An 11,430-nucleotide genomic window follows, 5' to 3' on the forward strand; every position below is an offset into this window, starting at 1 on the left:
TGCTTTGATTGTTTTTATTGTGGGAATTTTTATTATTCCTGAGATTATAACGATGACTTAGTTATCAGAGAAATCAGCTGAATCCCTTGTATGGTTTCTGAGTATTCTACAATGCCTAACTTATTCCTTCACACTGATGTTTGCTTTCGCATTTATCATTTGTCTCTAGGCCTCTGTCCTTTCTCTGACTCCTTCCCAGAATTGAAGACTCATTCTAAATTTTTGCGTAATTTCTGTTTGAAATTTTCTTACTGAGCGCGTGCTTATTCTCCTTGAATTGGTCTGCAGCTTTAGGCCCGGGGGTAAGAATCTTGGACTTCATCAGTCTTTGACATCTACTTAGTTTTTCTGTTAACAGCACAATGCTTATCAAAACCATCTTAACTTACTGCCTGCCTTGTAAACTTGTGCAGGAGAGTATCCAAGGTAACAGAGTAATTTTTTTAACCTGCTCAGTTCCATTTTATTACCTGCAGCATTGCTCCACCTGCAGAGTGTTCCTTTCAGTTTGCATTTTCTTACAATCCCATGCCATTTATCTTTGTTTGAAGATGCTTATTAGGGGAGAGTAGGCAGATAGCATACTGGTTGCTGCTGCTGCTTTTTACTGACTTTCTTTCCAGACGTGCGCAGATTATAATTAATTTTATCCTGGATCAGAGACATATTTGCAAAGTAGAAGGCCTACCATTCAAAGCCAGTCACATTTTCACCTGCATTTCAGCTGAGTCTATTCTTTGCTGTCCCTGAAGGCTGCCTCATTTACCAGTGAGCAGCGAGATCCACTGGTGAATTAAATGTCCTTCTGTTCAAACTAGCCAGGGTAGGCGATGGCCTGGTGTTATTAGCACTAGATTATTAATTGAGAAACTCAGCTAATGTTCTGGGTTCGAATCCCACCATGACAGATGGTAGAATTTGAATTCAATAAAAAAAAAATCTGGAATTAAGAATCTGCTGATGACCATAAAACTATAATCTATTGTTGGAAAAACCCATCTGGTGCACTAACGTCCCTTTAGGGAAGGAAATCTGCTGTCCTTACCCGGTGTGACTCCCAACTCATAGCAACGTAGTTGACTCAAAACTGCCCTCCAGGTCAATTAGGGATGGGTAATAAATGCTAGCAGTCTGTGATGCCCATGTCCCATAAAAGGATGAATCCTTTTATATCTGTCACATTTTCCCAACTGATGGGTTGAAAAATATTGCTCCTCTCTGGCCTGCAGAGCCTTCCATTTGTCTTCTCATTCAAATCTTCAGCTGGCACACTGCACCAAGTATAGCTTTATCCTTGTCTACTGCATCAGCAAATCTTAGACAGAAATTGGATACTCCTGGGCTTAGTGTTATCATGTTTCCATTGATGGAAAAGATGTGTGCTTAGTGTTCTTTTTCCTCCCTCTGCTTCACAGTTCAATTGTAAATGTGCACTAAAAGCCAAACTGCAAATGGTTAAGCCAGCTGAATGCTTTAAAATTTTAACCCCTGCAATTTTGGGCTGATCATGCGCTTCTTAAATTCACAGTCAAAATAATCTGCAGCAGCACTGCATTTCTTTGGTTTAACTGTTGCTGCCTCCCCTCCAACCTAGACGTTCAATTTGAGACTTCTGGAGCTTGGAGCACTAAAGCCAAAAGTTCCGATTTTTCTGATGGAAGGTTGTGTGCTTTCTATTTTTCCCCTTAATCAGATCCCTGCAGCCACTGTCAACAAGTTCATAGAGAAAAAAGGGTGATTAAAATCAAAATGTGCTTATTTCATTGTCACAGGGAATGGTTCCTATGATGTTATTATGTTTGATGTGGACAGCAAAGACACCACCCTGGGAATGAGCTGCCCTCCTCCAGCTTTCGTAGATGATGTATTTCTACCAAAAGTACGAAATCTTCTGGCACCCCAAGGTTAGTGTCTTATATCTTTTAAAAACTTAATAAGCTATGTTGCGATCATGCTTGTATGACAGGTATATTGTGTGCATTTTTGCCAGAAAACCGGTTATGCAGTACAGACTAAACCTCAGTGCCTGCACTCTTTCTACAAAGTTTCATTTGTGGACCTCCCTTTTCCGAGTGCAAGGTTCTGCTGCTTAGTGCTAAAGGAGCAATACAATCTGTGTGCAGTTTAAGATGTTTTGCTCACGAGGATGACCTTTCGGAATGTCTCAGTGCATCTTCGCTTTTCACATACTGGAGTTAAAATGTTGTGCTTTCTGGAACCAGTTCTGATCCAGCAGGAGTGTGCTTATTTCTGAGGCACAAGGTCATGTGTTCAAGCCTCACACCGGGATCTGAACACTTCAGCCTTGACTGACGCTTTAGTGCAGTATCAAGGAAGCGCTGCATGGACTAAAGTGTGGTCTTTCAGTTGAGATATTGAATAAATAAGACCCTGCGGCGCTAGTTGAAAAAACAGATGCCTGACAAACACATCTCCGTTAAGCAATGTGGGTGAAACATTAAACATTGAGCTGCCCTCCTTCAGCTTTCGTAGATGACATATTTCTACTAATCTTCCAGGTGGCACAGTGGTTAGCACTGCTGCCTGATACAGCCAGGAACCTGGGTTCAATTCCAGCCTCTGGTCGCTGTCTGTGTGGACTGTGTGCGTTTTTCTTGTGTCTGCGTGGGTTTCCTCTGGGTGCTTCCGTTTCCTCCCACAGTCCAAAGATGTGCAGGTTAGGTTTATTGGCCATGTTAAATTGCCCCTTAGTGTCAGGGGGATTTGCAAGGTAAATAAATGAGAGAGAGGGCCTGGTTGGGATTGTGTTCAGTACAGACTTGATGGGCCGAATGGCTGCCTTCTGCATTATAGAGATTCTGTGATTAACTGGTTTCTACTTCATCCCCATAGAGGTATGTTCAAATCCCATCATGGTAGCTGGTGGAATCTAAATTCAATTCATTAAATCTGGAATTGAAAATTGGTCTCTGTAATGTTGACGATGAAACTACCATCGATTGTCATGACAAAAACCCCTTCCCTCTCAAAAAAAACCCCTCCTGGCTCACAGATATCCTTTAGGCAAGGTACTCTGCTATCCATACCTGGTCTACCGACATGTGACTCCAGACCCATAGTATTGTGATTGACTCTTAACTGTCCGCTGAAATGGCCCAAAAAACCAGTCAATTTAAGGACAGTTAGTCGATGGGCAACAAACGCTGACCTTGTCAATGACACCTGCATTCCATAAAAGAATACATAAAAATAAAAGTTCTTTCCCATATTGCCTTCCTTTCTATAAAACCACTTTTTATATCATTGTGCCTTTTCTTGGTTTCTGTGATGCGTACACTATGGAGGTACAGGAGGACAGGGCAGCTTCTCTCAAGGCAGTACTTCTAGTTGTCTCCAGCGGATGTACGAAGTGACTGCAATCTCCCTCTCTAGACAGTGACAGTCCATCTGTGCGAAGAAGGCATTTGGCACACTTGTGTCATTTTTTGCTTTGATTTGTCGGAAAAGCTATGGCGTTTACCCAGTTGCTTTCTATCTCTCCACTGCCTTTGACATCATCCTTCAGAAATACCTTTGCTTTCTGCTAGTGGCTCTTGTTTGATTTTGCTCTTACTTATAGCCAGTGCATCTCCAGGAATTGGTTTCTCTCCCAGCTTTGCACTGTTACCTCAGCGGGCCCACTTGTGTTTTGATTAGCATCTTATACGTCTTCGGAATTTCCCAAAATGATTCTTCACCAACGAGATGCTTTTCAAATATATCACTGCTACTCTGTGCAAATTCAACAGCACAGAGGATGATCCCTCAAATAGCAATGAGATAGATAGCCAAATAATGTTTCATTCATATTGTTTAATGGACATATGTTAGCTCGGACATCCTAACTTTTCTTTGAAGAATGGCACCTGATCTTATACATCAACCAGATTTAATGTCTCAACTGAAAGTCAGCACCTCAGTCGGCGCAGCACTCCCTCAGTATTTGTCCCCCTTCCATGTCTACTTTCCCAACTACATGGTATCTTGGGTGGCACGATGGCACAGTGGTTAGCATTGCTGCATCAGAGTGCCAGGGACCTGGGTTCACTTCCAAACTTGGGTAACTGTCTATGCGGAGTTTGCATGTTCTCCCAGTGTTTCTGTGGGTTTCTTTTGGGTGGTCCGATTTTCTCGCACAGTCAAGATGTGCAGGTGAGGTGGATTGGCCATGTTAAATTACCCCTTTTTGTCCAAAGGTGTGAAGTTAAGTTGAATGGCCATGGTAAATGTGCAGGGTTACAGGCATAGGGTGGGGGTGGTGACCCTGGATAAGATACTCTTTTGGAGAGTTGGTGCAGTCTCGATGGGCTGAATGGCCTCCTTCTACACTGCAGGGATTTTGTTGTTCTATGACTCCATCTGTAGATGTGGGATCAGCTTCCACATGTACACTGACTCTCTCCACTACCTCAGCATCGATTCTCTATTGGCAATGTGCTTGCCCGGTGCTTCGTTCTCAGTGAGATGCATGCTTTTTTCTCAGATAAACAATGGCTGGTCTGAAGCCACTCTCTTCGACCCCTGCTCTAAAATCTTGCTACTAATTCCATTTTCTACCCTGGAAATGGCTCCCCCTCATCCTAAGGTTCATCCCTTCATGGACTTACCTTCCCCAGTCTCTAACTAACTACAGCTCTACACCTTACCGATCACACACCCACCATCCTCCTTCACTCCCACCGCCAAACTCTCCTTTGTTACTATTGGCAGCAAAACCTTCAGAAACCTAGACCTCTCATTCTCGAATTCCATCCCGTGCCCCATGCCTCACACAAGATCCTTCTCAAAGCTAATTTTTTTGCCCACCGGAGTGATGCTTTCCACAAGGAATTTGAAAAGAGGTGAAGAAAATATATTTTCTTTGGGGCTGGAGGCAGGAGGGGTTGCAAGGCCTAGGTTTAACAAAGAGAAATTGATTCTGCATCTGGCCTGTGTGATATACTTCCAGGGAAGTTAGTTATGAAGTTGTTCCAGACTTGGAATAGCGTCCCCCTACCAGCATGAACCTAGTTTGTCACCATGATGATTTTGAGAAATTAAAATAAAACCACGGGATGTTTTTGTCAAAGAGAGAGAATGCACATATGCATATTAATACACGTTCATTTTCAATGTTTCAGGACTCTTCATTCTGAACCTGGTCTGCAGAGACAGTACACTGAAAGAGAAGGTTATGGGAGTGATCAAAGAAGTATTCCCTCTTATTTACCTCCACAAGATTGAGGGTGAGGTAAATGAAATTTTGTACTGCCAGTTAACCATGGAACTTAAAGCTAGATCAAAGGACCTTCTTGAAGCTGGTCACACACTGGAAAATACTCTGAAGAAACAGAACAATTATTGGGATCAAACCTATAATCTTGCAGAAATGTTGAAGACCGTTACAATCCTGTGACGATCCCTACACTGCTGGACTAGATGTGTTCATGGTATAATTTCTTGCAGTGACTTTTGTTGCCATTTGCTGAGAACATAGATATTTATGTTTTCAATGTTCACCATATTCTCAGCCAAACAAAGTGGGTGTGCCTTAACATATTACTGCAGTATCTATGAAATACTGTCTCCAATTCTGTTTAAAAGCAAAACATTTCTTCCAAAATTTATTTTCATAATCTGGTGTGTGATGATATAGCTTACCTGACGATTTTATGGCTGTTCATAGTGCTACATATTTACTGAGACACCCTGAACATGAAGTCTCAGCTCTCCTTATCATTAAATGCTGGTATTTTCTCACCTTTTCATTTATGCATTTTGCAAGAATTCATTGTGCTCTTCAAACCGAATTGAGCTATCGTCGATGGCCGCATCCTCACCTTTACAAATCACAATGTCCAGGTTAAGAAGGAGACTGTCTTTGATTCTTGTATATGTCTCAAGGAATACTGCAAAACTATATTTCCAAACTTTATTTTTAAAATATGTAAGATTTTATTGTTCCCAAAAATACAGGCGTCCTTGACATAGGACTAATAACTGTGGATATGAGCAACTGTTTAATTCACAGTGTTGCAGCATGTGCATTTGATATTATAGGCAGATCTAACCAGTGCTAGAAAACATTTAGTGGGAAATGCATTGCACTTGAGTAAAAGAGCATGAATAAAATTGGATTCTTTAAAATGATTAGATTTAAACCAATCATTTGAAATAGCATCAAAAATATTCAAATAAGAAATGCTAATCCCCTGAAATAAAATTTTTCAGAACATTAAAACTTTTAAATAATTTTCAGGGGCTCAACATTGAATTATCAATTCATGTTTGCAATTTAACCTCCCAGGCATCCTCTTTCTATCCAACCCATGGGTCCATTTTAGCAGCAAGGTACCTCTCAAAAGTTTCCTAGTTTTCCTAGTCCAGGTTAAGTTGATTGGCTATGCTATGAAATTGCCCCTTAGTGCCCCGGAATGCGTAGGTTAGAGGGGTTAGTGGGTATAATATGTAGGGGTGTCGGCTTAGGGCCTGGGTGGGTTTGTGTTTGGTGCAGACTCGATGGGCCGAAGGGCCTCTTTCTGCATTATAGGGTTCTATTCTATAGTTTGATGTATTGTAGATTTCTCCATTTGATTCTCTTTACTTCTTTATTATTAAAATAAAAGGTCTTATTTTCTGACAATTAGTAATAAATTAGTTACAACCCACTATCTCAGATATTGCATATACAAAGCATGCTTTGGTTATGGGTGACTATATCAAGTGTAATTGTGAACTCATTTAGATGTGCAAAAATGGTCCCTTGTAAGTGGTGAGGATGTTATAGGGATACTGGAGATGTAGTTGTTTGCAAGGACAGGGATTTGGAAATAGTTTGGGAAGCTGGAGGGTAGAGTACCCAAGAAAAGGGATTTATTTACACTGTCAGCTGGCATAAGATAGACGTGATGTGGAGATGCCGGCTTTGGACTGGGGTAAACACAGTAAGAAGTCTGACAACACCAGGTTTAAATCCAACCGATTTATTTGATAGTAAACTCACAAGCTTTCGAGGTTCCCCTCAGAACTCTCCATTCACCTGACGAAGAGGGGAACCTTGAAAGCTTGTGAGTTTACTATCAAATAAATCAGTTGGACTTAACAAAGAACAAAGAACAAAGAACAACCCAGCACGGGAAACAGGCCCTTCGGCCCAACGAGCCTGCGCCGCCGCATCGCCCTACACCTATTCTACCCTGCATATCTACGAATGGGACCCTACTCAGTCAGATTCAGGGAAGAAATAGTGTCAATTTGGTGGAAACCAATTAGCCTAAGAGCACATCTTTGGGGTGTGGGAGGAAACCGGAGCGCCCGGAGGAAACCCACGCAACCACAGGGAGAATGCGCAAACTCCCACAGACACAGGCCCAAATCCATGTATCTGCACAGCTAGCAGTGCTAGTCACTTAAACCTGGTGTTGTCAGACTTCTTCCCATAAGATAGACGAGCAGTGGTGCCTACTGTTGCTGATGTAACGCTCTGTTTTTTTATGTCTTGAGCATACAAAGTCATACTGTGTCCTATATTAATCATCAAATTATAGTCTCTCATGACTAGTTTCACATGACTCTCCTCAAAGCTCAACATCTTTGATCTTAAAATTGTTTGCCCTCTGAAATCTTCATGGATTCTCCAATACACAATCAGAATCGAGTCATTTAAAAAAAAAGTAACCTCACTCTGAAGTGGATTGGTTTGGCCTCTTCCTACACTGCATTCAGCTGCTGTCATGTGGGGAATGTAAAACTTGTCTTGCATGAGTGGCAGCTACCTCTGGCAAAGACTGCAGGCAATTACCCGGTGGGAATGTTACCAGTGAGAGCTGGCGGTTGCATGTCACTCCCAGCTAGGAATGCCAATATGGCAGACCTCCTGGTGCTTTCCTAGAAAACACTGGAAGTGCTGACTTTTGATTTTGAATTAATAGGGCAGATGTTTTTTTCTAAATAGAAATAATGTTGCCAACATATTCTTCAAAGTACTTCATTGTCAGTGCTGCAGGAGTTTCACAACTATTTGACAACAGTGTACTTCGCTTATTGTAACTGACCAGGTGAAACACACAATTCAAAATCTTTTATTCAAGCTATACAGGCAAGTCTGCTGGTCACGAGGGCCTCACAGACTTCCCCAACAAAGAAATATGGTGACAATTATATCTTCAGGCTCAAAGACATGCAATTAGCATATACCAATCAAAAATATGCATTTATTTAAAAACATTATCTATGTCCATTCATAGCTAATAATCAGGATTGCATAATGTATAACATGAGGATAGTTTCCAATTACAATTTGGGTACGTTTACTTAATTATAATGTCATCAAGCACGTGTTTTTCTCTACTAAGTTCCAGACAGTGATATGATAGGACAATGTTTGCCCAATAGTGTATCAATTCCCTTGCCCATTGTCCCTTGTTTTAATGGATACGCATGAGCTGCAGCTGCAGAGTGTTCAATTGAATTATTGTGTGTAAATTGTGCGAATAAAGCGTACTTTATAGTTAATACAGCAGTGGTCTTTGGCTGTGATCTCCAGACAGTCTGATTTAAGGCAAGTAGTTTCTCATCAGTGATTCTCAGTCTGTGCAGTCTTGGGAGTTTAGCAGCTTGTATGACTGTTGAGCTTGTATGATTTTTAACTTTTCAGTCATGCAACAGTACTGCTTGAAGGTGAACTGTGTAATAATCAGTGCTGCTTTATTCTTGGGACATGGTTTCTCCTGAATCAAGGAAAAGTATGGAAAGTTTCCAGAAAGTGATGCACACTTGAGAATAATTGGAAGGCGTCCAGTTCATTGAACGGTTTTTGTTTTTTGGGAAGGGGAGGGTCATAAACAGATGCAATTCAATAATCAAATGGAATATGAAAGTGTGAGGTGATGCACTTTGAGAGGACTAACAAAGCAAGGGAATACACAATGAACAGTAGGACTACTAAGTGAAGAGAAACAAAGGACAGGTAGATATGTTGGTTAAGAAGGCATATAGGATACTTGACTTTATTAGCTGAAGCATAGACTATAAGAGCAGGGAGATAATGATGGAGTTGTACAAAGCACTAATTAGGCCACAGCTAGAGCGCTGTGTGCAGTTCTGGTTGCCACACTATAGGAAGGATGTGAATGTACTAGGGAGAGTGCAGAGGAAATTCACCAGAATGTTGCATAGGGTAGAACATTTTACCTGTGAAGAGAGGCAGGATAGGCAGAGAAGGCTGAGGGGGGACCTGATGGAGGTATACGAGGTAGATAGGAAGAAACGTTTCCCCTTAGTAGAGGGGTCAGTAATCAGGGGGCATAGATTTAAGGTAAGGGGATTTAAGGAAATGCTTTTTCACCCAGTGTGGTGGGAATTTGGAATTCACTGCCTGAGATGTGGTAAAGGCAGGACTCCTCACAGTATTTGAAAGTATTTGAAATGCCACAGCATAAAAAGCTATGGACCAAGTGCTGGAAAATGGGATTAGAGTGGGTGTTTGATGACGGGCACAGACACACTGGACCAAAGGGCTTGCTTGCTGTGTTGTAAAGCTCCATGATATCCGCATTTTTGGGGAGCTTTTGTTTATATATAATGTATGTGATTTCAGATTAATGCAACACTTCGTCAGTTTCAACTCTAAAAATATGATGCAGTTAATTTCATGGCGAGCGTTGAATCTGCTATAATCACAACACAAATATTTTAACAAACGGGACAAATGAAATAATCCAAGCAGCCATCCTCTTAGGGCTGTAATAACAGATGAGAGGACATTGTTTACATATTGAGGCGAGATAAAACCGAAGTCAAAACGCAAAATATGCGTTTACTCTTAAATTTTAAGGCATGAAGAAAGCGTTTGTTCTTTTGGGGGAATGAGGGACTGTGTTCAAACGACGGAGGCAACGTTTTTCGAGATCCTGCAGCTGAAATGACATCTTGGGCATGCATTTTAATGATAAAACATAATCTTCACTGTGGCTTGTCTGGGATGGTCAAATGCATTTTGGAAGATAAGCACCAACCAGTCAAGATCATCGCTGCATTGGTGGATTGACCACTCATTCAAACATTGGAACTTTGTCGAGGATGAAATGCGCCGGAATATTGAAATCTGTGTCAGGCGTGTCACTGCCACGCTGCAAAATTTAATATTCATAGCTCACAAAACGACTTCTACGATGGATGGTAACGCTACCACTGTGGTTTTATTAAACGGTTAATTGTTTAGTATTGTGGTTATATATCACGCAAAATAATTATTGTGGTTATAGTGTGCAGGGTAATGACGGTTACATTGTGCAGAATAACTTGGGTTGTGCAAAATAGCCGGTTACAGAGTGTAAAATAACTCGGGGTTACAGTGCAAATTAGATTAAATTGTGCAAAATAATATAGATTGTGCAAAATAACTCGGGGTTACAGTGCAAAATAATATAAATTGTGCAAAATAATTTAGATTGTGTAAAATAAGTTTTTAGAAAATACCTTGAGGTTACTGTGCTAAATTAGATTGTGTAAAAGAACTCGGTTACAGTGTCGGCTAAGTTAGATTTTGCAAAATAACTTGGGGGGGGGGGTGGTGAGGGCTACAGTGTGCAGAATAAGTTATCTGTGTAAAGTAACTCGGGGTGACAGTGCCGGGTAAGTTATTTGTGTAAAGTACCAGCGTGTTCCAGAAAACCAGTAAAGAAGTAGCAGTGTGTTGCTGGAGTGTGTAAGGTGCTGTTTGTTGTGGATTCTCTGCCCACTGCTCTGCCCTGCACTCGGGAAGCTGCAGCAGAGGCGCAGTGCGGCTGCGCGGAACTGGACCGTTAGCTGTCGCCCAAAGGACGGAGAGAAAACAAACTGGAGAGAGAGAGGGAGTGTGAGGGGAGGAGAGAGGGAGTGTGAGGGGAGGAGGGAGGGAGGGAGTGGGAGGAGGAAAGAGGGAGGAATAGAAAGGGATAGCGGTAGGGAGTGGGAGGAGAAGAGAAAAGAGAGAAAGTTGGACGAGGATGAAGTAGGAGGGAGAGAGTGAAAGGAGGAGAGAGGGAGGGGAGGAGAGGGAAGGAGGGGAGGGGGTGTGAAGGGGAGGTGGAGGAGAGGGAGGGAGAGTAAAAGGGAGGAGGGGCAGTGAAGCAAGGAGGAGTGGAAGGGTGAGAGTGAAAAGAGAGAGGGGGAGGAGGAGGAGGAGTAGGGGGACTGAAGGAAAGGTGGAGGAGAGGGAAGGGGAGTGAAGCAAGGAGGAGGAGTGGAGGGGGTGAGTGAAAGGAGAGAGGGAGGCGGAGGAGGAGTGGAGGGAAGGAGGGAGGGGAGGTGGAGGAGAGGGAAGGGGAGTGAAGGGGAGGAGGGGAAGTGAAGCAAAGAGAGGGGGAGAGTGAAGGGAGAGCAGGAGATTGAGGGGTAGGAGGGAGCAAAGGGTGCGGGGAGAGGGAGAAAGAGGAGGTGGGTGGAGGGAGAGCGTGGTAGTGAGGGAGA

The 11,430-nt window shown here is 42.4% G+C and overlaps 1 protein-coding gene across 1 annotated transcript in view; it reads left to right on the forward strand.

Moving 5' to 3' along the window:
• The window catches only part of mettl13 (methyltransferase 13, eEF1A lysine and N-terminal methyltransferase), a 28,060-nt gene extending 21,700 nt beyond the window's left edge, over positions 1 to 6,360 (forward strand). The window contains exons 8-9 of the mRNA XM_080195906.1: positions 1,773 to 1,904; positions 5,121 to 6,360. Coding sequence (XP_080052032.1) covers positions 1,773 to 1,904; positions 5,121 to 5,395 — 407 coding nt within the window. The 3' untranslated portion in view covers positions 5,396 to 6,360. The remainder of the gene's footprint in view (positions 1 to 1,772; positions 1,905 to 5,120) is intronic.
• Positions 6,361 to 11,430: the final 5,070 nt, after the last annotated feature.

The sequence above is a fragment of the Carcharhinus amblyrhynchos genome, chromosome 9 (assembly GCF_965287045.1).
Source record: "Carcharhinus amblyrhynchos chromosome 9, sCarAmb.v2.hapA, whole genome shotgun sequence".
Taxonomy (NCBI): domain Eukaryota; kingdom Metazoa; phylum Chordata; class Chondrichthyes; order Carcharhiniformes; family Carcharhinidae; genus Carcharhinus; species Carcharhinus amblyrhynchos.